This window comes from Anarhichas minor, unplaced genomic scaffold (assembly GCF_050575085.1).
Source record: "Anarhichas minor isolate MPS153535 unplaced genomic scaffold, ASM5057508v1 ptg000090l, whole genome shotgun sequence".
NCBI classification, from domain to species: Eukaryota; Metazoa; Chordata; class Actinopteri; order Perciformes; family Anarhichadidae; genus Anarhichas; species Anarhichas minor.
In genome coordinates, this window is record NW_027466536.1 from 979,029 (window position 1) to 1,006,633 (window position 27,605).

The 27,605-nt window shown below is 44.9% G+C and overlaps 1 protein-coding gene across 1 annotated transcript; it reads left to right on the forward strand.

The window, feature by feature from the left end:
- The first annotated feature begins 969 nt into the window (after window positions 1-969).
- peds1a (plasmanylethanolamine desaturase 1a) lies at window positions 970-26,199 on the forward strand. The gene is made up of 6 exons (XM_076082275.1): window positions 970-1,210; window positions 13,850-13,969; window positions 14,225-14,316; window positions 19,602-19,746; window positions 23,817-24,029; window positions 25,884-26,199. Exons 1-6 carry the CDS (start codon window positions 1,051-1,053, stop codon window positions 26,006-26,008), a joined length of 855 nt encoding a protein of 284 aa, XP_075938390.1. The 5' UTR covers window positions 970-1,050; the 3' UTR covers window positions 26,009-26,199.
- The last annotated feature ends 1,406 nt before the right edge of the window (window positions 26,200-27,605 follow it).

The following is a 27,605-nucleotide window of genomic DNA, read 5'->3' on the forward strand; positions in this document are numbered from 1 at the left end:
ACACACATGTTGCTGTTTAACATGATCTCCTCTGGCTGTATTTTTTCATGACTGACTGACTTGTTTAGATGTATGCAACCTTCTGTTCCAGCAGTATCCATGTGTCTGGGCAGCTGAGTTTTTGCAGCTGCTGGGAGCCTCCCCACCAGAAGGCTGTAGCTTGTACAAGTTTTCCTCTGTAGGCTCACTGTGTATGTCTTGTGTATGAATCCACTGGTTTCAAGGTTTTCTGCAGAAACCGGACCTGTTAAACTTTCTGCAGGACTGACCCTAAAACGTATGGTGTGGAGGGTCAAATAATACATTTTGTTCTATTAAATGTATTTGTTTTGTGTCACACACTTAATTTACCAACATAACTAAATATTACATTACAAAGATGTCATAATTCATTTTTACACATTTAATTGTAATATATATATATATATATATATATATATATATATTATTATTTTTCCACAGTAGCCAATACTGTTCCCACTTTGAATTTACACCTGCAGCAGATGACTGTTTAAAGTGCATTAGTGTCCTAATTGTATTGTTTAATGTCACTATTGTTGTGCATAGAGAGAGCAGACAGACCATTTTCACTTACACACCAGAAACTGAATTGTCGGTAGGCCTACCACTTCCACTACGTATAGAGATGCAGACGGTCCCTGTCTTCAGCTGTCGTGACACATACACAAAGGTTGTTGAACTAAACCCGCGCGGTAAGAGCCGTAAAATAAACAAAAACAAACTTCACGTTTTTTAATGTTGTGAAACGCATATGCACGTTTGTTTTTTTCTCCGTTACAAACTAACAGCGCGGCATGACAGACGGTTAAAACTGTGAAACAGGTCTGTGTGTCAGCGCATCTCCCTCCGTGTATTTCCGGGTGGCGCGAGGCTGCTCCGGTGCATCCCAGCTAGCATCAGTCGGTTCAGCCTCCCTCCGCCATCCAGCCACAACAACAGCTACCGGAGGCCGGGACACCAAACCGTTATTGACCGAGACACATCTGTTATTGATGTCGTAAAGCTGAAACCGGGCAGCGGGAAGGAGTCATGGCGGCGTCGCTTCTCTCCGAGACCGACATCAGGCACCGGTCCATGGCGGAGGAGGATCCGAACGGGAACGAGCACGGGGCGGCTGCACGCAGCGCGGAGCCTCGCTGGGGACCGCAGCACGCCGGGGCCCGGCACTTGGCACGGCTCTACTCTCCCGGTGAGGACGTGTTTGTGGTCGTTTGTGTCACCGGTGTTGTCACTTGCTTTGTCGGTGTCGGTAACGGGACTACGAAGGAGACATGGTGGAAGCCTACATGCCGCAGAGCGACATGATGTTAACGAGGATGATGGAGACAGTGTGGCAATAGGCTAGCTATTATTGATATGTAGGCTAATTTAACCGGTCACTACAACCTTATTATGGCTGCGCATACAGTAGGCTCTCTTTGTCCTGTTGCCTGCTGTAAGTTATTGCATTAAACAGTGTATCGGTCTGCATCGTACTGATTAGCCTGTCCCTAATATATATTTGGTTATTGACATCTAGACTCTGTCCACACTGTAATAACACTGAGATAAATACAATATTTTAAACACCTCTCTTAGTATTTGCCTTTTATTTAAGGTGGACCTCCTCAGGGAACTGTACCAAGGTGTCTCAATGATCAGGATCAGAGTCTGGCTTTAGACCCACTGAGACCTGAACACACTAAAAGGACCCGGAGACCGAGGGGTCAGGGCCAAGGCCATGAACTGCAACATTTGTCCCCTGGCTGAGGACCCCATCTTCCTTCACCTTATTTCCTGTCATCTGTACTCTCGTGTATCTAATGAAGGCATAACAGGCCCCAAAAAATAATATTGATGACCAGGATATTTGTATATTTAAATGAACAGTCTTTTTAATGTGTGTGTAGAGATTTTACAGAGCTTTCCAGATAACTCGGGGCCCTTTGCTCAAGGTCTGTGAACACATTCTGGTGATGTAAACAAACATTTAACTGCGGCAGAAGATATTGCATAACTTCGTTGCTCAGTGGTTTGTGGGTCAAAGCGAGGTTCCTTCACTGATACTCTCATCGCAGAGTGCTGCTCAGCCTGTAAAAGCTGTTGCATAATGTCTCTGGAGGCAGCCCTCTGAAGTATGAATATTTTTAAGATATTTGCATAGAGGTTCTAATAAACAATGCTTTTTAGACGCATGATGGAAAATGTAGGATCTGGTGTTTTTGGAGCCTAACCCTAACGTCGAACCCAAACGCTTCCTGGGAATTAGAAGTCAGGATATCCCATGCTTGGCTGCATGCATTTTGATTATTCTCTGTTGAATATGTCTCTCGCAAGTCCCCGGACTTCATGGAAGTACAATAATACAGAAGTACAATAATGTCTTGCTCCACGTACCCCTTTGACATTTGGAAAACAGAGTGGGTCTTAAAGGCCAACCCCAGTCACGTGCACACGTGTTTAAAATGCCCCGAGCACTACCTCAGGTAAAGGCCCTTTACTCCTACAGGAGTCACGGGGAAGTTTTTCAGATGCAAGTGAAGTTGTTGCCCCCAGCTAGGAGAGAGAGAGAGAGAGAGAGACGCTCAGTCCCGGGACAAAATCAATGTCTGCGAACACAGTTTACAGCAGTAATCCTCAAATCCAGTCCTCGGGGTCGGGAGTGTTGCCAAGGTTGTCTTTTTTCCCCCCTGCTTGTTTAAATTCACCGGGCGTCCCGGTCCCAATAAGTGTCTGATTAGGCGTCTAGAATGAAAATGGCCTGGCAGAATAAAAAAACAACTAAGCAGCAGTCTGGACCCCGGAGACAACATTTCAGGAGCGCATGGTGCACAGGCTGGAAATACTTTAATAAAGCAACAGTGGTCGTTATTGTTGGCAGGATTGCAACAAAGTGTTGCCTCTGAGCGTGCATTGTGGGCGTCCAGCAAATGTAGCTTCCAGGGGATATTTTCCCCGTCAGCTCCACCCCTCCCTGCCCTCTTCTGTGTTCATTTCAATCACATCTTTTTTTTTTTTTGTCTCTTAGCCATATCGGCTTTTATTCAGAAGTCATCTGTAAAAATAAAAAGAAGCTGACGAGTTTCATGTCTTTCTGTTCGACATGAACCTCCTCATGGTCTTCAGGATTTTAACTTCAGCATCCACACTTCTGTCACAGCTCAATTCTGGCCTCTATTGACTGGCAGGGAGAGGGAAAGCAACATTTAACCAAGGAGATAAATTGAGCCGTTTTATCGCTGTAGCTCCGTTGGTTTCCGGGGAGGCAGCGATCGCCTCGGCCCTCAGCAGATAAAACCTGCCCCACCAGTTGTGCATCAAGCTGGACTGTGCCACTTTTTGCCCGACCATCTGCCCCGCGTCTCACTTCACTGAGCATTTTAATTGCCTCTAGACGGACCACGTTGGCCACTTGTTTAGCGCTTCCGAAAATAGAAACGACGATCAGAGAAACGAAAGGTATTCACCAGCCAGAGGCACGTTATTGTGAGGTTCACGTGAGGTCACGACATGTGTCACATGGTTTCCATCTGAAGCCCTTACAGCACTTTAAGTGCTGCACTCACTGAGCTGTGAAGGATCTTCTGATCGAGCTGGTGACTTAAGACTTTAAAAAAAAAAAATTTCACATCCGTCTGCGTGCAGAACAAACCGCTCTCTTCAGTGGGAGCTGGTGGGACATGTGGTCCTATTTTTAGAGTAAAGGAGTCACCTTCGCCATTAATGGAATTGGATCTACTTTGTTATTCAGCGCTATTACATTCGAGAGATAAGCATCTCCACTCTGCTGTTTGGTCTATTCCACTGCCAGGCACCGCAAACATTACACATTCATGTAAACAGACAAGCTTTTGTACGTGCAGGTAGACACACACACACACACACACACACACACACACACACACACACACACACACACGGTTGATTATTTAGCTTCATTAGAGTTGGATACGAGCTGATGACGGGGAGCGAGAGACATGTTGGACCAGGACCAACTGTTTTTTTTGTGTTCATTTATTCACAGATCACAGCATCAGCTCATGAGCGGTAGTAGTAGCAGTGATAGGAGATGTGAACATTTACTACCGACTCATCGGTTTGGCAGCAGTTTACCATCAGCCCAAGTTAAAGATGAAATAAATAACTTTAATATGAAATTTTTCTAGCACAATGCAATTAACATGCGCTAAAGTCAAACACGAATTAACATCACACATCTTTTTGTTATGAAATATGAGAGCAGGGTGACCGCAGGAAATGAGAGGGATGCTGATGAGGACTTTGGTCGTGTTTGCTCTGCCAGCTTGTTGTTGTCGTCGTCGTTGAGTGCAGCGCTGTGATTGGTGGATAAGAGGATCACACATGGTCCCGACACTTTATCCGTGAGCGGACCGACTCTGGGTAAAAATAGCTCGCACAAGGCAGTCGGACGCTACACAGATTATTTTCTTTTGTGGCGAGGTTCTCAGGCATCTCCCTCTGAAACGTCTGCCGGCTTCTTCCTGTTTTTGTCGGGACCACCTTGTTGTAAGAAAAGGTGAGTTCACCTGTGAGAGCATCTTTGTGCGGCTGACCTTACTGCTCTTTGAGAAATGTTGAGGGCGTGTAGTGACTCTTGATCCCTTTACATCGACAACGAATTCCACTGAAAAGAGCTTTGGTAGAAGAACCCAGCTGATGCCACTACTGGGTTGTCCGGGGTTGGTGGTTTGATTCTCCAGCTCCTCCTGTCGGCATGTCAGAGTGTTCTTGAGCAAAACACTGAACTCCAAATTGTTCCCGAAGCGATGCGGTCCCCCGGTACATGAACATAAAGGTGTTATTTTTATTTGGATAAGCACGATATAGATGTGGTGAATTTACCATCTATAATTCGATACATCTGCTGACATCAATATTACATTTTTTTACATATAGCAACATTTTTAGATGACCGTTCCTGCAGTTTCTCATTACTTATTGGACATTATTAATGTGATAAAATGAAAATGATAATAATCAGTCGGGCTTGGCTTTATTGTCTAAATGGCAGAAATGTTTTCCATCATCTCACTCTGTCCAGGATTCTGACTGAACAAGTTTAAATTCAATTAAAACGACACACGGACAGTGTGGATGACATTAGGTGGGTCTACAAATATGGACAGAACTCTACCGTGCCGTTGACACATTTGAAATATTCTGAAGGCCATGCTACACAGGCTTCAGTCACGGATAAATGTTGCTCAGATGGGGATTAACAACATGAACAAAAAACAGTGTTTTAGTAGCATGTCACTTTTTTATACTGCGAAAGTAATTCTAGTTCATTGTCAGTGTTTTTTTCTCAGAACACAACAGGTTCTTTTGATGAAGGACGATGGCAGCTGTCCGCCACAAAAACAGTCGTATTAGATCAACTTCCTCAGTCGACTGTAAAAAGCTCCGCGGGAGGCATTTGGCTGCAGTTGGTGGTCAGTGGCTTTCCAGCTGTAATCATAAAGAATAGGTTTTTGTGGTGTGCATTTCTGTGTTCTTCACCAGGTAAATCTCCAAATGACTTATAAGCTTTCCCTCATTCCAGCCAAAGCGCACAGCAGGCTGCAAGTGGAAGACGTGCTCAGCGGCGCTAACAATGCCGCCGAGCCATTTTTTACGAAAAACTTAAAAGCGGAAATGTTCCCCACATGCTGACAAGTGTCTGTTGAAGGAAAATAAACAGCAATGATTCAAAATGTCAAAGTGTCCATTTAAGGGAGCGCCACGCTGTTATGTGCTCAGTTGTTTGGGTCCGGTTCAGTGCCGGTAGGAGGTAAATCTAAATAGCAGTTTGGCTTGTTAGACTTTGGAGAAGTTAGATGAGGCGTTGGCGATGCTCCATAGAGCCAAACATGTGCTCATTACAGCAAAGCTAGGACGGACAAACAGCTGGACGCATCTCCCTCGCCCTCTGTTTCTGTGTCTCTCTGACCGACTCTCTTTTCATCCCCTCCTCTCTCCTCGGTCCTCCCATATGTCTGAAGTGTCACGGTCCACTGACCGCCTCTCCTTTCTCCTCTCTCTCCTCTCTTTTCTCTCCTCTCTTTTCTCTCCTCTCCTCGCATTCTCTGGCTTTTTCCTGTATGTTGCGAGACATCCAAGTCTAGTCTCATGAGCGGCATGTACAGTATGTTTGGTCTGTCTGTTAGTGTGTGTGTGTGTGTGTGTGTGTGATCTCTAGTTACCCCGGAGGGTCTGTTGTCGGTGTGTGTAGGCGATCTAAAGAGCGATACTGATCTTGTGTGTCAACCTGCTCCCGTTAAACACACATTAGGACGTCCTGCAGCACCGGAGCGTCTCTCAAAGCGCTCTCTTATCACGGAGACACGGGACCGTATGGAAATGTCACGATGACCTCGGTGAAAAAATAACCGCGATTCACGATATTAAACGATCACGCCACACCAGATGCCGTTCTCAAGTTCAACACTTTCAGGTTTCTTTAGATATTTATCCGTTACGTTTCCAAATATTCATCCAGTCACTTTCCCGAAATCCACATGAACCCGTCTTCACATCGGCATAAATTAGATCCAAGTGAATTAAAGCACGCGAGGCTTAAGGTACCATAGGACCAGCTGCACACAAGCAATGTAGCATTTAAAAGGTTCTGGTCCGGTGCTACCGTGTTGTTACCTTTAAGCTACCTGCAGCGTTACCTTTACTAACCTCGGCTTAGATTGTACTGGAAAATGGACTCAAGTAAAAACAACAACATGACAATAAACAGTAACTGTTGGATTACAAGTCTGCATCTGTTATCGGTGGAGGAATAACACGAGTCTCCAGCGGTGAAGAAATAGTCGACTTGATTTGCAAGAATTGTCATTTCCCCTCACAGAGAGGTCTGCGTGCTGCAGAGGAGGGACAGGTCTCAACCCTCAAATCTGAATTTATCTGTTGAAGATGTGACGCTGTGATAACACTCACTTCTCGCATGTGACAGCTGACACATTCTCTCACACACACACACACACACACACACACACACACACACACACACACGACCAGACTCCCTGAACTGCTGACCCCAGGGTCAGAAAGGTTGTGGGGTCAGAAACCATTTTAGCATGTGTGTAAGTCACATGGGCTGTACTTGGCTTTGACCTCAGCGTGCGTACGACCAGAGCGGGCCAGAGAATACTTTAGCACAGTCAGCAAAATCAATAGATTAATCTCCTCTGTTCAGTTCGTGTGTGTGTGTGTGTGTGTGTGTGTGTGTGTGTGTGTTACTGACCTGGTTTGCCTAATATTGAGGACTAGAGTGAGAAGAATGACACGTAGCCTACTTTTTCTCTTTCTATGAACAGTGTTTCCTCAAGACTCCACTCTGCAGACGTCAAACACTTTGTTAAATAACCAACAAGGTGTTGCTTGGTTGTTATCACACCGCCTTTTTTGCGGGGGCGGGGGGGGGGGGGGGGTTGACATTTTTACCAGTTTGTGTCGCCGCAGTGAACCACCGGAGACCCCGACAGATTCAGTTTCACTTTTTTTCTGCTGAATTCCTCAAGGTACGCCTGATTTGACAGAAGAAACGCACTGTTTTTTATTTTAATAAAGTTCCAATAAGTTCTCTGATGTGGATCCTCCCCGGGGTTCTTCCTTGAAGTTTCTGCTGATGCTGTGTCTGAAGTTTGCTCTCATTTAGTTTGTGTTCAACCTTGGTGGCTACTGCTGCTCATAACAGTAATCCAGAGGATACGTGAGAGAAATACCCTCCAGGAAGTTCTACTTGTGTCTGGACCGTGATTAACCCCGAAAGAATATTGAGTATCTTTGCACCCTGCACACACGACAGTGGAGATGACATGACATAGCGCTCTTGCTTTCACACACACACACACACACACACACACACACACACATAGGGACATGTGTGCATGTAAGCTCTCTATTGCTGTCTCTCTTTCCCTCAAGCTCTCCTACCTGCAGTGTGGCCACATCTCTTCATTTTCCATGTCACGTTCTCTCTCTCTCTCTCTCTCTCTCTCTCTCCCCCCCCCCCCCTGCAGCCGTCCCTCAGACCTCTTCAGGCTGCTGCTAGTTACCTTAAAACGTTCTCTCTTTCCTCCTGTGGTTAGTCCATTTAGACATCCAGATTCTTGCAAATGTCAGACACGTTTGAAATCAAGCTTAGAGGGTCGTTGTTTATCGGCTTCACAAATAACCGTAGCTCCACGGTCCTTAGCTTAGCCTCGCTGCGGCTGTCTCTTCCTATAGTTTTAATGAATTTAGATAGAGCTGAAAAACAAACACCTGCGCTATTATTATATAGGCCGTGATGAGCTGGCTCTTAAGTGAGTCCCTTTTCTTGTCCCAGTTGTGGATGCACTTTTGTTTTATTTTGTTTCTACAGTAGTAGCTAGCGAGGATCAACCAGCAACATGTCTAATTTCAGAAGCTTGTTTTCATGAACTGTGTGTCGGAACATTTGTCAACAAGTCTGAAGGCGCAGGTTTGTTTCAACGGAGAGACTTTGCCTTAAATAGAGGGAGAGATTTCTGGCTCGTTATCCACACAAAGCACACAGACACATAAATGATGTGCACGCGTATTCAGACACAGGCACCGACGCACTGTACATGCACACACACATACACACACACACACACACACACACACACAGTGCAGTTATGGCTTTAGGCGAGCCTTCTAGGTAGGCTTTTACTGTTGACCTTGACCAACGCAAGAGAGTAGCTCTCAGTGTGTGTGCGTGTGTGTGTGTGTGTGTGTGTGTGTGTGTGTGTGTATGTGTAATTATCCTTATGAGGGCCGCAGATGAATATGGTGGTAGCAGAAAGCCCAGGAGATGAAGTGATGGCATACAGCACACACACTCACACACAAAGGAACACACACATGATGGGATCTGTCCATCCTTTTTTTTTTTTTTTTTTGTCTCCACAGGGGAGGGAGGCTGGAGCAGGGCCCACTTACACTGGCTCTCATGTGGGTTAAAACGTGTGTGTGTGTGTGTGTGTGTGTGTGTGTGTGTTATTGTGTCTAGATGTATGCATCTGTTTGTCTACGTGTGTGTGTGTGCCATTGTGTCGGTATGCCGTTATTGAATCTCATTTGCTACATTCCTCTCTTTGCTGTTGAATCTACAGGGTAATGGATTTATTAAGTTTGTCTGGCAGGCTTGTGTGCGTGCACATCCACATAAAGACATACATACTGTGTGTGTGTGTGTGTGTGTCGTTTCGTCATCTGTGGTATGTGTACTCTGCGTTGATGTTGGTTTTGTGTGTATGTGTGTGTGCCGAAGAGTGTGTGTTTGCTTGCGTCCCTGTGTTGTGTACTATTATTGTGTGTGTGTGTGTGTGTGTGTGTCCCAGGTTCTGTGGTCCGCTGAGATCAGATGAAAGGAAAGCGGCCTGTGACTGATCCACTCCTTCTGAACAGGGGAATTCAACCTCCCCCCTCTCTCTCCCTCACCCTCTTTGTGGCTCTCTACCTCTCTCTCTCTCTCTCTCTCTCTCACCCCATCTTCCCCTGTTACTGTCATTCTCTCTGTGTCTCTCTCCCTCGACGCTCGCCGTCTCCCCCTCTTTCATTCTCGTTCTCTCTGAGCATGTGACCCACTTTTACCACCCACATTTCTCTCTCTCTCTCACTCTCTCCCCCTTTCTCTCCCGAGTCCCATCTGAAGACAGCCTACCGAGAGCAAACCAGGGGGACGCGGAGAGAGAGAGAGACGGAGAACAAAAAGAGAAGCAGAGCCGTCTGCATTCTGTTCGTACATACAATATCACCCTCTGTGAGTTAGCGCCTAATGTGTTAGCGATCTTTACACGAGTATGAATAAGTGTTCGTAAACACAGTTTATCTCGGGGACAAACTGTGTGTGATGGGGAGAAGAAAAGGCACAGAAAGGCGCGTGACTCGGCCTTTGAGCCGCTGTCAGGCTCGCTGCTCAGAGCGTGACACTTTTCTCGTAGTTGGTTTTTTGGTGTGGCGGCCGGCTCATTTCGTTTCTTTTGCTGTTTTTGTCCCTCACTGTGTTCACTTGATTGGTCTAATGAAGATTAGAAACATGACGAACGACAAGACTAACTCCAAATCGCATGCTTTTCTTATGTCCTTCAGTACACACTGCCGCTGCCTTTTCAAAGTACGTATACTGTTGCATGCAGTCTGCATTCGATTGGGACATACGACTTCGTCATAACATGGCACTTTGAACTTTGTCCCTCTTGCTCATATAGCTGCTCAGAGGATTGTGGGTCAGAACAGCCAGAAGAGCAGGCGGGCTTACATCTTGCAAAACGCGACCGTATGCTAGAGCATCTCGGTAGTTTTAGCGTTCTGCATTTGACATATTGGGACATCCTTAAGCTTTTTCTGGCATACTTAATAGTGTTGTAGTACGGGTATTGGAACGCTGCCTATAGGATCAGGGGTGTTGGGGAAGTTTCACAGAATGCACCACGGCGTACTCGCATAAGTTTTTTTTTTTTTACACACGTTCCTACGTTGCTCCTGGCGTTATTGTGTTTCACACTGTGTTCTACTGTGTTTCCTCGACTTCCGCACTTCACGGTTGCAGTACACGTGGTCACCACACGGGCACACGTTCACAAGAAATAAAGTTGCTCCTCTCATCAGCACATTGAAGCACAGTGTGATGTTCATCACTGATGCTCACAATTTGGCCCCTATTCTGCTTTTGCTGGTTTTGCGTATTTACTTGCATCTGTCATCAATCTGGATGTCTGTAGGTTGAAAGTGCTCATCCTGTATATATATATCGTAACACTCCTCAGTCCCTCACCTTTTTTCCTTCTACCTGACACACAGCAGAGAGAGGGAAAGGTCCACTTTCTGTCTCCCCTCTCCATTAGTCTATTAGTATTCAGGATGTGTTGCCTGCCTGCTGCCCGCCACTCATTCCCCAGACAGCAAATCAGCCGGCGTTGATTAATTTCAGCCTATTAGCACCCCTCGTTCCCCTCCCCCGGCTCCGCCCAGGTTAAATCCCCGCGCACACCCGCGTGCGTGCTCACAAGCGGGGGATGCTGTTGGGTGAGCGATGGCAGAGGGGTTGCCAGGGAGCCAGTTGTTGTCAGAATGATATTAATGAGTGTGCTTCTCGGGCCCTGTGAGTGCGTGTGTGTGTGTGTGTGTGTGTTTGTGTTTACGTGTGTTTAAGTGTACGTCTTAAATTTCGTGAGTTTGTATGCCAAGTGGAGGCAGGTCAGGTGTGCGTATACGTTGAAACATGCTGGCATACGTCCGTCCACACGTACATACTTGGAGAGGCTGTTTGTGTGTGTCTGTCTGTAGCTGCATGCGATATCCAGCAATGCCATGGCCTGAGGGACGAGTGCTTATGTGTGTGTGTGTGTGTGTGTGTGTGTGTGAGAGTGTGTGTGTGTGTGCGCTCTGCGGAGGCCTGTCCTAGTTTCCTTCCCCTCACCAGGGAGCCGGAGGATCCAAGGACTGACGCACATCACCTGACAGCCGCCCCACTGCTCCACGGCCCTGCACCGCGTTTGTGTGTGTGTGTGTGTGTGTGTGTGTGTGTGTGTGTGTGTGTGTGTGTGTGTGTGTGTGTGTGTGTGTGTGTGTGTGTGTGTGTGTGTGTGTGTGTGTGTGTGTGTGTGTGTGTGTGTGTACGTGACAGAGATGAAGTGTCTGAGTTTGTGTATGTGTCAGAGGATCTGTGTGAGAATGTGTTGGGAAATCCATCAGTTGGAGCATCATTCTGTGTGTGTGTGTGTGTATGTGTCTGTGTGTGTGTGTGTGTGTGTGTGTGGTTTTGCGTGCACGTGACTTGGGACAGAGCGTTGAAAATGGTGTCACATGAAGCTCGGAGACAACAGAGCCAATTGCGCTCCACTTAACCTCAATACGGACTTCAGGCTGTTTGGACTAAAAACACAATAGCTGGACTACGTGACGTGAACGCATTAAGTCATTTCAGTGGACAAATGTGAGTAAAGCCCTTTGTGTGACTTGCATTTCTCTGACTGGAGCTTTAAACTAATGACGAATAACTGACGTGTTTCATTGTCAGGTGTCTTTGGAAATGAAGTTCTCCTTTTTGAGTCGCCGCAGCTCAAAGTGAGGTCATTTTCCAGGAGTGCTGCCTACTAACTTGCTCCTTCAGTGTGCCACAGTCAAACGTCTAATTGCCTTAGTCAGAAGTTGACTTTTGAATTTGCCTCAAAGCCTCTTTTGGCCATAAAATGACGCAGCATATAGCTGGCTGTAGAATCCGGGCCTGTGTTTAACGTGGTCCTACGAGCAGGGTCCTCATTATTAAATGAATTGGTTTAATATGCCCTGGGATACGGTTGGGAACTTTGGCATTAAGGTAATGAACAATAAATCAATGTATTATTTTGTCTTAGGGCGCCTCCTCGCAGTACTAACTGCAGTACTAACCAAAAGCTCCCATCTTGTTACTCTGTCTGAGGAGCAGAGATACTGCTCATTACATGGGTTCCCTCCTTCACATACGATGCCGTCAGTGTTTCTATATAGTCTGTTGTGTTGTGAGTCAGAATCGCTTCCTAAAATCACGTTCCACGTCCGACTACAATGAAGAGCTGAGACAACGGAGCTTTACGAAAGTCAAACTCATCGAGGAGCTGAACTTCGGTCCACACTTGAATGAGCCATCTGTCTCTTCACTTTGATACCATCTATTTTTAGAGGGTGAAGGGTCACATTTGATGATCCTTAAAATATCCATAATCCCATATTTTAAATCTCCCATGACCACTTGAATCCTTACCTTATGAGGGGCTGATAGCATATTCATAGTCGCACAGGTCTATAGGCGCACACAGGCCTGTGTGCTTTATTAAAAAAAAAAACCCTGTCATGAATATCTTATAGGCTGCTAATGCTGTGCGATACGTCAGGATCTGAAGACATTAAAGTTTTAAAAGCACATTTGACTGGCAAAGAAAGAACGATTAGGACAAAGGGGGTGATGGGAGACAAAGAACAAAAGGAAGCGACTTAGAAATAGAACAGCGGTAGTTTTGTATTTTTACTTTCTATAGTTCGTTTCTGCAAGTGGGTGAGATATTCTGTTCAACTTCCTGCAGGTAAGGAAAGTAAATACAGGGAAAGTAAAACACCTTGCAGTAGGATATGGTGCTCTGCCATGTTAGAGGAGCGGGGTGTGTGTGTGTGTGTTCAATAATTCAGCGTGTCTAATCTTCGGGGTAGTGTGGCTGAAGGATTGTCAGTTTGACCCTCCCTTCTCTCTCTCATAATATTGCTGATCTGCGAGTTTAGAGTACGAGTAGTTCTGCTCCCACGTCCTCTGTCCTTTAGTTAATACTGCTGACCTTTGAGTTTGGCCTTGTCTCTGCAGAGGCCGACCTCCCACCTGAAACAGCCCGAGTGTGTGTGTGTGTGTGTGTCCATGTGGGCTTGGTGCTGCGTCAGCGTTGGTGTTTCACATATGAGAGGTCGTGACCCCGCAGCCTGGAGTACACTTGTCTTCATCTGACTGATTACATATTAACACCCTGGACACACACACACACACACACACACACACACACACACAGTCACTGTTGGGCGAATGGTCCTTTGACCCTCGGTAAGGAGTGAGTTGTTCTCCCAGTGGCTGCTGGGACCTCAACCAGTTCATGAATACGACACAGCTGAGCCGAACACCCTCACCTTCTTAGCGTCGCCACGCTCCGCTTCAGCCTCCTCTCCTCCATAATCAAAGCACAACACCCAACAATGAAATAAGTGAAATGATGCTGAGATACATAAAATGCTTTCTAGCTGGGAAGTTGTATGCATGTAAAATAAATGAATGTGTTTTTTTCTTGTTCTTTGTGTTGCCCTTGGTCAGGTAAGCGGCTCCAGGAGTGGGTGTGTGTGATTCTGTGCCTCTTCCTCTTCATCATCAACTTGTCCTTCCTCCTCCTGCACTTCTCCACCGCTCACGTCTACAAGATCATCCCCGGCATCGGTGAGCTGGCAGCCCAAAAAATACTGTAAAGATAGCGCTTTAAAACGACCACTGTTACCGCTTCACATTTATTTACAGAGGTATTTTCTTTAGTTTTAAACATGTTTAGCCAGTACAGTCCCAAATCATTGCTCCAGTCCACGTGATTCTTTTGTAACACGTTTGTGAAATTGTGTTTTGGTGTTTGCTTGCATATCTAATAACAACATATGTTATTCCTCTCTTCATGTGTCTCTTTCTGTGGTCGTGCGCCAGTCCTAGGAATAGTGACAGCAGACTTTGCATCGGGGATGGTACACTGGGGGGCGGATACCTGGGGATCTGTGGACATCCCTGTTATTGGAAAGGTGAGCACACATATATATATATATATATATATATATATATATATATATACACTCAGCCTGGACAGGCCAGGACATTAAACAGCTTCTAGTCATTTGCCATCAATGATCTACTGTACAAAGTAAAGCCTCATGTTCCTCTCTTTCCCCTGAAATCATTAATATTACGCCACAGCTGAACTGGCACGTTGATAACAGCCCTAGAAACGAGGTTCACATTTTGGGCCAGTGTAACAATTGCTGTTGTGTTTGTTGCTACATTTCTATTCGTCCTCCTTGGGTCGGGTTTATTTCGACAAATACATCCTGGTCAATTACAGCCAATGAGTTCAGCTGCAGTAATGTATTGCATGTTGTGCAAGAACTACTTCTTTTGCTGCCTAAATGAAAGCTTTTCAATACATTTTTAGTCTTATAAACCATGTGTCATGCAAATTGCACACATATGTGTGTGTATAGGCGTGTATGAAGATGGATGCACGTACACCTAATTCTCACATTAGAACACATCGCCTACGTTAATGCACACACACACACACGTTTTGGCCCTTTTCCCACAGCCAATTAAAGTAAAGGTTATCCTCATTTCAGCCAATTAAAATCAGTGTGATCAGGTGCAGCTCGCAGATTGGTTCACGTGAACTCTGTCTTGATTGATGGTATGCGAGTTCACCGTGTGCGTATTTCATCTTGTATTTCTTCCATTTATGAAATATTCATTGATGATTAATCAGCGTAAAAGTTTGAGCGTGTGTTTTGAGGGCTGAAGCGTCCTAATTATAACAACAGTCATCATTTATGCTGAAGCCATGTGTTGACATTATTCACTGTTTCATTAAAATGGATGCGATCTGTTGCATGAACCGCATACTACTGACATTTATATTATTTCATATTTTACAAAAATGGCACAACAAACCTCAAATCACAAAACGTTACAAAATTGCGATTTTGTAGGATATGTATTAGTTTGCGATGCTACAGGGACTTCCTGTTTGAGTTGATTGCTTTTGGCTGTCTGTGCTACAACCCATTTACCCTTTACTAATATTTAAGTCTTTATTTGCTCAGACATTTACGATGTTTTTTTATGGTGCAACCCACTTAAATTGATCACTTGTAGTTTTCTAAGAACTTAGAAAAGACTACAAAGAAACGTAATAATGGATTTATGAGCAGCTGGTGCAACCCAGTCCTGACGAGTGCTCTGCTGTAATTTGACACTGGTGGAAAATGTGACGGAAGCGGCTGAAGCATAATCTTATAAATGAAAGAATACCACAGATTTGTTTATAAATTTGTAAAAGAAGGTTCGACACATTCATAAATACTGCAGCCAGTGATGAACCTCATTTCCACGAGTCCAACCTTCAGTAATATTAATAGACTGTATATGTATGTATCTAGAGCATAATCTAACACCCATTGTTTTTATTCTTTCACCGCAAACACGACCCTTGAATGACAAATTCTGATCAATTCAAATGATTGTCATTCTTTTTGACTTGATTTTGATGGAGCTTTACGGTGATATTTCATGCCAAGCTGTTAATCCTCTCATCATATCTATAATCAACTCTAAATCTTATGTATTTTGCTTGTTTTGTTGCCACATTTTGTTCCCTAGATAACAACACATTTTATTTTACACGCATTGAACCCTTAGTAGAACTCTAAACAATGATTTTCCAATCCCAGTGTTACTGTTTTTTTGTTTACTGAAGGTACTCGGTGGTTTTGATGTTTATTTGTTGTGTGGCATTCATTGCGGTTTGGGGTAGTTACTGGGACCAAAGGCACTGCGGCAGCCACAGATTTGCATGGTGTGTCGGACACCGTAGGAGACTTCTAATAAAGACTTTAACTGGAAGAGAAGAATGGACCTTTGCGGAGAACAGAGGGACGGCAATAGGCTGGTGGAAAATAAAATATGTGTGCGAGTGTGTCTTTGTGTGCGTGTGTATTTTGAGACTGAGAATAAAGCAGGCGTGCGCTCCCCAGTTAAGGTTAGTTTGAATATCAAAGAGGAGCACGATGGAGAACACCTGAGGCTAACAGTGGTTGCAGCTACAAACATAGAAGACACAATTGAAGGCAGTGTCGCTCTTTGTTACTTGTTTGTTCTGTCGTTTCATTGTTTACTGTGGATGTATGTACATTGTGTATACATGCGTCTGTTCTTTCTCTGTTCCCTATTTGTTGAGACCTCTTTGAAGAAGTTGCTCAGATTGTACTACAGACGACATGTAGAGCCATTACTGCAGACACAACCCACCTCGTCTGCACATATGGACTCCTGCCCTCCATAACTTCACCATAAGGGGATACCTAAGAGTCGGCTGTCACAGTATCATAAATAATATTTCCAGCAGTGGAGGCCACAGAGCAGTAACAGCTGCCACTGGAAACTGCATTTTCTATCCGTCAAAGTCATCGGCCCAGTATACTGTACGGCCAGTACGGTCTCCAGGATCCGGGGGAAGTTTCTGCCAACAAGGTCACAGAAGGGACATTTAATCTGTTCCATTTGTCCCGAGCATTGGCACATAGAAGAGTTTAGATGGAAACATGAGATGAAAATAAAAAGAATTGCAGAACCAAACAAAACGCTCATGGGGACAAATGTCTAAATACCTCCTGAATATATTTGTACGAAGGTAGTTAACCGAAACATGCACTGATTCACTTTTTCATATTCAGAGATGCAGAGAAAATGTTGCTAATAGTTTAGCCTTCTGCTCCGTGAGCTAGCCTAGTATGAAGTGAGTGACTAGTACTCACACAGGTTACTGTATCGATGGGGGTGGTTTGAAAAATGAATGACTAGCACTCGTACAGCTTGCTGTGTGAATCGCCAGAGAATGCTTGGCATTTTGCTTGACAAATAACTAAAACTATCAATTATCAAAATATTTGCAAGTATTGTTTTTCTTCTTCTATCATCTATCATTCTCTAAAATTACAGGATTTCTGTCTTTTTAAACTACTCTGGTGTGTAAAAGGGAAAAAAACATTTATTTTTATTATAATAGTTATTAGTGAAAAGCACAATATTCACAAAATGCCATTTTTGTGACCAACATCAACATCCCTTAATTGGAAGGTGACGTTGCTCTACCTCCAAGTTATCCTGTACGTAAAGCTCTCCCACACTGCTCAATGCTAACGCTCTTCATCCAGAACTGTACAACAATGATTGGCTTTGATTTAAATCCATAAAAGCCTTTTTCCCTCCGCGGTGCTGAAACTGCAGCACTTTCTTAAAAAGTGCCCTACGTTCTCCCAGTGGTGTTTAGAACTGTTCCTTCACGAAGCTTTGGGACGCGCTGTGTTTTATTTGTCGTCGTCATGTCGTTGAGCTTTAATTGACTCAACAAGGATTTAGCAGTCCTCTAATGACACCACTTTGAGGACAAAGTCACGCTCATTAGCTCCCAATGATGCTCGATTCACGGGGAAATTTGCCAGATGTGCTTACAGTTGAGGGATACAGGTTTGAAGATCCTCCCTTTCTATCTGTGTCTCTTCTGCAGTGTTTTAAAAGCAGCACTACCTTCCTCCTTATGTCCTTTTTGATACATCTCTAACAAACATGTCCTCTGTGATGCTACTCTCTAATGAGGATGAGGAGAGCGTTGAAGTAGATGTAATTGAATGATTTAAATCAGTCCCCTATTAAAAAACCAGGAGGGAAAAAAACATAGATGGAAATATGTGTTAAAAAAAGAAACCAACAAAAAGAGAGATGAAAACACACTAAAAAGGTCAGAAGGACACAAAAAAAAAAGGGGGTGGAAGGGCGTGTCCGTCCAACCAGTGGGACAGCGCTGGTTGCCGCGGCGATGGGCGATGTGAGCTGGTGATTAACGGACGTCGTGCGAGGCGGGCCGTTAAACGGTGTGGGATTAGAGCACACGCAGCGACCGGTGGCCTGCCGTTAACTGGGAGCGCTGATGCCGCCCTGCTCTGCACGACCTCCGTGGCTTAGCCGGGCTTTCATCTGGCTGAGGGCTGCGGCAAGAGGGGGGGTGGGGGTGTGGGAGAGGACAGGTGGGGAAGAGGCAGATGAGAACGGAGATGGGTACATAATTGTGAAGATACCAACAGATAGTTTCTGTGTTTGCAGTCACACCCACCGACGATTCTTCGCTGATAGGCGCGTGTGATTGGCTCGAACAGCTAACACGACAATAATGAGTTCTCATGCTGATGCTTCCGCGGCTACACGCAGACACACATGCACACTGTGGAAATACAGATGCAAACCTACCTTTTTTTGCCTTGTACCACAGAGGGAAATAAATTACCTTTATCCTGTGTGTGTGTGTGTGTGTGTGTGTGTGTGTGTCTCTTTTTGTCCTCTTTTGTGCTTCTGAGATTCAGATTCAGTCTTTCATTTGAGACCCCCATGCTCTCACAGACAGGTGTCTGCCGCTGCGCAGGTGGGGTTTGCGAGGCGTGTTGGTGTGTGTTTGAAGCTCACATTTTGTGAGGCTTTGTGTGGCGTCCATGGGTCATTTATGTGTATGGGTGTTTTTGCGCGGGCCGACTGCTGTTCTACGGTTTATTAGGATGCTGGATATGAGCTTTGGGGTTGTGGAGGCTGCTGGGCACCGCTGAGTCGTGGTGTGTGTGTGTGTGTGTGTATGTGTGTATGTGTGTGTGTGTGTGCGCGCATTTGATCTGCATTCACTTAAAGACTGTAGATAATGCTTTCCAGTGTTTGTTTTGTCTTCTGATTTAAAGTGAATGTAAATGAAGTTGATACATCTCCCCCTATTGTTGTTTATCTCATCACTTCGAGTCAGAGAAAAGTGGACGTTCATGTGTTTTTAATTGAGAGGACAGGAAGTCAGAATCTGGGCAGAATGTTCTGCTTGCTATTCATTTAAAGGATTGGCCTTAAAGTTTAAATTCCATCTCGGTTGATTTCAATAGAATTTCTAAAAGTATAAGATGCCTTTTCTGGTGTAGAATGAGTTCAAAATAAAAGAGAAGATGAGGTGTTGTTTCAGTATTAATACAGCTCTGTGTTTTGTTTTCCAGCCTTTAGACTGCATAGAGAAACAATAGATAATAACACGTTATTATTGAATGCAGGAGCGACATTTCAGTAAACTCAATTCAAACTGCTATGGCTCGAAAAATGAGCTCATCCTCGGTGAATGAGGATCCCTCTAAATTTAAATCGATCTCATTAAAGGCTGCTTGAGACGCTGGAGGTAATTACAGAAAGTGTTATTTTCTTAATGTTCAGCAATAATCTCTCTCTCTCTCTCCTTCTGCAGGCATTTATTCGTCCATTCAGGGAGCACCACATCGATCCAACCGCCATCACGCGCCACGACTTCATTGAAACCAATGGCGACAACTGTATGATCCCCGTCCTGCCGCTGGCTCACATGGCCTACAAGTTCCTCACATACACACCAGGTAGCATACGCACACAACACTCTGCCCTACTGGCTGCGTAGCACAGAACTAGTTCATCGCATATATGTGCTTTTTTATATCCTGTGTGAAACATTTTCTCATTCATGCTGCTGTCACCTGCGAGTTAGAAGCTTGGGGGTTGTAACACCTGCAGGGGTTCAAGCTCTCCATCAAGGCCTCACCTTATCTGCTACAAAGCAGTGGGAATCGCAAGTGCAGCAGCATGGATGAGATCCCTCACCGGCTTCTTCTCCCATAAAACACTGCTAGCGTACCTGCAGCCACACTGCATAAAGCTGTCATGTGACTGTAAGGACTTTAGAAGGTCGGCTTTACAGTGTCTAACAAAGCGTAGCAGTGACTTAGTGTTGCAGGATGTGTGTCCACTGGATGTGGGAAAGCATTGGGGCAGTTTTGCGGGTAATCATGTGCGCTGACCTTACGAGTGCAGGGCGGGAGGGGCGGGACTGGAAGAGGAGGATCAGCAGGAGAAACGGAGCAACCTGTTATTGAGGAGGGGACATCTCCACCCGTCATGTCCGCACTTCAACTTGAGCAGAAAGGTCACTGATGGGTGGAGACGAGGGGAGTTGACATCGGTTAGCTGAGGTCAGACGGGGCTGAGCTGTTCACCAGCTTTGTCAGCTTCATGTGCTTTGTCAGCTGTTGTGAATAAATCAATGCAAATAGGCCACCATCTTCCCACTTTAAATACCAGACCAGAGAAAGAGTTATCTCTCATAATTTGACATGTTTTGTGTCATAGTTTTGCTCACCTGAAGAAGATGGACGTTCCATCAAACCCGTTTATCGCATGTCTTCTAGACATTTGGTTTGCAGTGATGCCTTCCAACAAGAATGTCCTGCTGTACTTGGGCAGCACTCTGTAGAGAAGTCGTAGAAGAGACGTTCAATGACGTGAGGGAATTCTGATAGAAACGGAAAGAATGAAAGGGATTTTTACACATCAAGGAAGGGACAGAATAGGACAAAAGGGGAGACTTTGGGGGGGGTGAGGTGAGGGAGAGAAGATTAGAGGGGAGAGAGCAGTAGTGAGGTTCACCTGCAGGTGACATCCACACCTGTCATGTCACACGCAGCGGGTGGTGAAGAGGTCACGAGACGGAGACGGGGAGCGACGCGGTGACATCCACACCTGTCATGTCCGAGGCCTTAAGAGGTCACCGCTAAGAGTTTAAGACAGAGGGTGAGAGTGCAAGGAGAAGAGAGGGAAGCGAGAGAGCGTGGGGGGGGGGGGTTGGGGTGACGGAGGGTCATGTAGCGGTGAGATGACATCTACACCTGTCATGTCAAGCTCCTCGCTGTGTCAAGCGGTCACCAGACAAAGACAAGAGACGGAGGTGGATGGCGAAAAGCTGAAAGCCGCGAGGCGACATCTCCAGCTGTCATGTCTGCACTTCAGCTGGGGTCAAGAGATCGCTGTTTAAACCAAAGAGAGGGAACGAGGGATGGAGGCGGACAGAGAGAGGACAGCTGTAAGTCATAGCCACAGAAGGACTCGAGTGAATAACAAGAGTTAGCCGCGTGACAGAAGAGCTGGAGACTTCTGAATCCAAATTCTCTTCAAACAGCAACTGTAGCTGCGTTTCAGGCTGTTTTCATGCATAGTGTTTTGAATATTGTTGCACTCGGCCGCTCCTTTGTATGAGTCCTGACATGTTTGTCACCTGTCAGCTCACATCAACACGGAATACGAACATTGACTTCCCTGAAACCAGTCGCTACTTCAAGTACTCTTTCTATAGCTTTGGGGCTAATTCTGCTTTTATGAAATGTAATTATATACTAAAGCCCAGCTGACGAAGATGCTCTTAGTTACATTTTTGCAACGTTTGAAAAGAAAAATATCATCATTTTGGGTTGTTTAATCTATAACAGTGCATCATATTTCATAAGTCCTCGTATGTTTGGTTCTGTAAAATCTTAATTAAACGTACTGGAGTGAAATGTACAAAGATTTCCAGTGAAATGTAGTGGAATAAAAGTATAAAGTAGCATGAAATTGAAATAATCAATAACGTACAAGTACTTCAAATGTTTGGTTCCATTCCACCACTCTAAATAATATGCATACGTCAGCAAAATAAAAACATGTCCTCCCTGTTTACAGTTTATTTCAGTTTGTAGATATGTTCCACTGGACGTCTGCTCACCAGACATCACATGTAAATGAAATGACTTTTCACCTTGTTAGTCAAACTGCCCAATCATATACCGTCACAAACTAAATAAATAAAGTCTGTGTTTAAATAATATTCATGTGTTTCTTCTGCTGCTGATTTTGTTCTCAGTGAAAGCCTTCATAAACAAGGAAAGGGATTACGGCTCTTGAACTGCTGGAAATGTGACTGGAAGCAGATCATAAAACAGGGATGTTCCTATCTGAAATATGTATTCATTTTATCTGTAAACTACCACGTACACTATGAAGCAGAAATGTAACCATTTTAAGTACTGTACCACAAACGCATAGTAAAAAAACAAGACAAGTTGCAGACAGTAGTACGTCACACACGCAGCAACAAATGTAATGAGTCATCAAAAGTAGAGAAAACCAGGTATCACAATATTTTTGACCAAATACCTCGATATAAACACGGCAACGATATTTCAGGGTTGACCATTGGTGCTTTTACAAAATATTCACACACAGAGAGTTTTGGTAAATGATCTTCATTAATGTGGGTATAATGACTAAATGGGTAAAGTCAGATAAAAGGACAGCTAGAACAGTCTGGTATCACATCACTGTGATGTAGCCTTTAAAACCGTGAAAAGACAACACTTATGCCTTGTTATGATCGTACTATATCCAAATCCTAAGACTGGGTTTAATATTTTGTAACAGAGAAAGTAGTGAAAGAAATTGGGAAAACAAGTTGTGTAAAATTAAGAAGAGGTGAACAAAATGGGCTATATTACAATATAACAAGAGTTAATATAGTCAAGACTTTCATCCTATCTAAGATATCTCGTGTCATATCACGATATTGATATAAATATTACTGATATATTGTCCAGCCCGATTAAATAGGCACGGTCACTATTTCAGAATTCATGGCCTTTTACACGAACATTTAGAACAAAAACATTAATTTTCTTCACAAAATCTCATTCCTCTCATTCCCTGTCAAACCGTTAACATTGAATTAAAGATTCTCCGTTAGTCCCTCCCCTTTGCCCAATGACAGCTTGTTTACACATTTGAATCCAGTTGTCAACAATTGTGTAAAGTCCTGGACCAGGTTCCCTTTTTTTTTTTTTATAAAATTCTTCACATCAAGAGATTCACTCCAAATGTTGTGTTTTTTCAGCGTGACTGTCTGTCTATTCCCCGGCCTCCATCTGAACTCCAACTACACCTTCATCTAAATATCACATAACACCACGGCACACATTCTGTCCAGTCCCAGGGCGCCTCTGTAGGGATGATGTGTAGCTCCTTTAGAGCGGGAGAGCGGGATTGCAGAAGTTGTTTAAATATTAAAAGGTGAGGGGGGGGGGGGGGGGGGGTTATGATTCATAGTTCCATTTGAACATCAGTGGGACTTTTACTTGCTCGATAAAGAACAGACAGAGTGTGGAGACTGATTTATTTTTGTGATGGCACTCAAGGCGTAGCGGGGCTGAAGTGTCTCGCCCCAGACTAACTGCCTTAAATCCTCCTCTCGATACCTGCGGTGCTGAGGCGATAGCACTGTGATTAAAAAAACAGTCGAGTACATTGATATCAGACGACTGATCTCCATTCGGCCTCTCTGATTCTGGAAGACATCTTGACAGTCACTGTTATCTTACATCTCGGACTATTTTACCCTCTCGTCCTCATCCTACGTCTTTGTCCTCTCCTCGGCCACTGATCCCCGTTGCTCCTCCTCCTCCTCCTCGGTCTCTCCATCTCTCCCAGGCTCCCTCCAGCATCCTCTCTGTGGGAGTACTACGCCTTCATGTCTTCATTTCACTAAACAGTTCGATCAATTATTCTATTAACTTCACTCTCTTTTCTTCCTCTGTGTGTAAATGTCCGGCTGTCTCCTGTCCCCTTTCAGAGGCCGTGGCGGCGTCCTATCCTTGGGACTGCTACGTCTTCGCCCTGGCGGTCTTCGTGACTCTGACCAATCAGATTCATAAGTGGAGCCACTCCTACTTCGGCCTCCCGCGCTGGGTCACGCTGCTCCAGGACTGGCATCTGGTGTTGCCACGGAAGCATCACCGCATCCACCACGTGTCTCCGCACGAGACGTATTACTGCATCACTACAGGTCAGAGCTGCTGTGATCATCATGATAACGGCCACTTCTATTGGATAAATATCTATAGAGCTAGTGTTTAACTACAGCACAGGAACAATGGCCGCCGGCTGGACTCCAACCAGAGATTTATTAATAATATTACCGTTTTTTATTTTGATCAGACTAATTAAACCAGGATCAAACCCTACCGATGACTGTGAAAAAAGGATCATTTTAACTTGATAACATGTTGGACTGGATTAGTTAAGCCAGGTTTAAAGGACAGAACCAAGGTTATCTTAAGGTCAAACAGGTCAAAAACATTCGAAGAAAAAAACAACCAAAAAAAGTTATTTCTTTTAAATTTGCTTCCATCACAGCATCAAGGCCCTGAAGGACAGAATGTGTGTAATGTGCATTTTGATGACTTATTTGTTCATTTTATTTATCAGTGTGTATGTTGTGGGCATCCATTTTGGATCGCCATAATTGAAGCTGATGACTCCAGAATAATTTCACTTACAATTCTCTGCAGATTGAGACAAAATGGCGTCCGTGTCTGTCTGTCTGTCTGTCCGTCTGTCGGCTTCGTATAAATAACTAAAAGAAAATGTTCTGTTTTGCGTGCGCGCGTGTCTTCAGAGACACGAGGCCTCCGTAATAGATCCACATTCAGTATTCTGTGTGCATCTGGGTGAGAGGGAGGGAGAGCGAAGAGGGAGGATACACAGGGGGGACTCAGCCTGTACGTCACCCTGCGCCCCTGCGGACGACAGATGTGTGTGTGTGAGCAAGTTGAGTGGGGGTGTCACAGGGAAAGTGTGTGTTTGCGAAGCGCACACATCTGCATAGTGGAGCATCTGTGTGTGTGTACAAGTCTCTTTGACCTCCTCCTCGGTTTCTAACCTGTGAGTGTGTGTGTGTGTGTGTGTGTGTGTGTGTGGTGGTAGGTGGGTTGATGGTGGTCGGGGCCCACGGGGGATGGCGGCGCCCCCTCCCCCCTCCCCCTAGCCTGGCTGCCTGGGCCGGGCTTGGATTCCACTGGGGCTTGCCTAGCTGCCTTTGTGTTCGCCACCGGCTGACAATCCCCATGTATATTTAATGCTAACCTGCTGTCTGTTCTAACAAATAGGACTTCACAGGCAGAGGGGGGATGGAGGACAGGGGAGGGAGGGGGGTGGGGGGGAGCAGGAGGGCGAGGAGAAGGCGGGTAGGAAGTAGGGATTAGGAGGGTAAGAAAAGAGTGTGTGTTGAAAGAAGGAGGAGGAAGGAGAGGTGGAGGGAACGAAAGAGTGAAATCAATCAAAACCTCTGGCTGCTTTGCTGCCTTACTGTTTTCTTGCAGAGAGAGGGTCACTGGAGGGACACGCACACACACACATATCCCCGCAGCTATAGCATGCACCCTATGCAAACACATCATGGGTGGTACTGTGTGAGCGTCAGACGAGGGTAGCCTAAGTACACACAGCTGATGTGGATGTCTCTATTCGCTTCTTGTGTGCGCGCTTGTGTGTCTGACACCTTTTTGTCATTTCTGCATCACGTGCGAGATCAGAGAGAGTTCTGCAACATGTCACAACCCCTGGTGTGTGTGTGTGTGTGTGTGTGTGTGTGTGTGCGTGTGTCTAAATTGCTCAGGCTCATGCATCAGGTCTTTGCATAAAATCGAATTGAAGTAGAAAGACATAAACATTATGCTTTATAATTGTATAATACATGTTAGAATGAGCCAGGCTAGCGGCGTGTCTATACAGATGGCTTTTTGTGTCAGTCTAACACTTTGGTCCAGTTCCGTCTTACTTTTTTGCTTCTTCCTCTCTAATCCTCTCCTCCCTTCTCCAACATGCTGACTCTCCTCTTCCACGTTTCCTCACATCCCAGGTTGGTGTAACTATCCCCTGGACCAGCTGGGCTTTTGGAGACGAATGGAGCAATTGATCAAACGTCTCACAGGGCACAAGCCGCGATCAGATGACCTGGCGTGGGCCAAGAAGATCGACAGATAAACGCGCAAACACACGGCCGCCGGATGGACGGACGGACAGTTGGGCTTGCCGATGAAAACATCTAGAGACGGGGACGGATGGGGAAAACACATACACATGCATGTTACTCATGTCTTTGTGCTTCGTGCTTTTCTGCTGAAGAGCGAACATTCAAAGAAACTGTGTTTGCAAAAAGAAAAATCAAAGATGGTTCGAGGGATTTCTGTCCGTGCTGGAGTCTGCAGTATAACGAGCTTCAAACGTACGAGGTGAAAACATAACTCTATGCTGTAGTAGCCAATCAGCTTGTAGTCCTGTTTAACCAATGAGATGTGTGGGTGTAGGAGGTTTCTGGAGGTTGGGCTCTCCAGGAGTTACACCGCACTGCCTGTTGCAGGCAGCTTCTTACACACACGCACACACACACACACTCACTCACACACGTACACGAACAAGTTTGAAAGTCTCTTCTATTTCTTCTCGTCTTCTTTTTTTCTGGCCCACCCTGGAAACATCACCATTCTCTTTAAATTCTCACGTCTGTTACACACAAGAAGGTGAAAATGGGATGATTGTGAGGATCCATTAAGACAGTGATAACTCCCCTCTTTTGTGTCTGTGCTTGGTGATCTCTACAGGCCAGACAAGACTTTGGGAGGACAAACATGTGGAGAAAGGTTTGATAAAATACATACTGTAGCTTCCATAGAAACGTATAGCACTAATATAGATAGGTCAACAGGCATGTTGCAGATGCAGACTTACACATGTGCATTTCTCATTGATCCTTTTGTACAGAAAGATGGTGTTTTTGTTGTAGCATTAGGAGTTCACCTCTAAATGTATAGAAACCTCTAAAGAACATATTTACTGCATAAAACCTGTTCAGCAAAAAGCCGTTTTAAGGAGGTTTAATACGAAAATGTATTTCACTTGAATCCAGACGAGTTTAGAATTGTTTGTATTCCTTGTCTCTTTGTATATAACGTTTTCAGTGAGGACATGCGCTCTGAATGAAAGCTACAGTGCGGTCGGATTTCCGTCTTTCTCGACAGACAGAAAAGGGGACACAGCTGAACTTGTAACTGGCGGTTTAGAAGGTTTAAAGCAGGCGAGCCTGTTTCTCCAAAGGTAACAAAATCCCCCTACCAGCACCTCTAAAGCTCACAAATGTATATGTTATATACCTTGTTGGTTTAATCTGTACAAAGCCAAGGATTCTGTTACCTTCGAGCAGAGCCAGGCTAGCTCTTTTCCCCTGTTTCCAGTCTGTGTGCTAAGCTAGCGTTGTGGCGATAGCGTCCTATTTAGCGTACAGTTGTGAGAATATTATGTTATCAAAATACAACAACTAAGATGAAATGGAGAAAGTCTGGCATGAAGTCTGGATGACAGGTTGATGTTCATATATAAACTTTAAGTCTCTTTGCTCCATTTGAACAGAAATGGACACAGAAAGAAGCAGAAACGTCTTGTCATCGGTGGTTTATCCTTACTGTACAGACAGAAATCTATCCAGCAGAAGCTCCGTTTCTTGGAGGATGCTTTCGGCTTCCCCCAAAGGCTATCAAATAAGCCTACATGTGTAGTTAGCGTTAGCTTTCCACCTCCACACTGG

Excerpts from the sequence above, each read along its gene's own strand:
- peds1a (XM_076082275.1), top strand. The coding sequence starts at position 1,051 with ATGGCGGCGTCGCTTCTCTCCGAGACCGACATCAGGCACCGGTCCATG. Across the intron at positions 13,970-14,224 it reads CAAGATCATCCCCGGCATCG|TCCTAGGAATAGTGACAGCA; the intron begins GTGAGCTGGCAG and ends GTCGTGCGCCAG. Across the intron at positions 24,030-25,883 it reads GTATTACTGCATCACTACAG|GTTGGTGTAACTATCCCCTG; the intron begins GTCAGAGCTGCT and ends CTCACATCCCAG.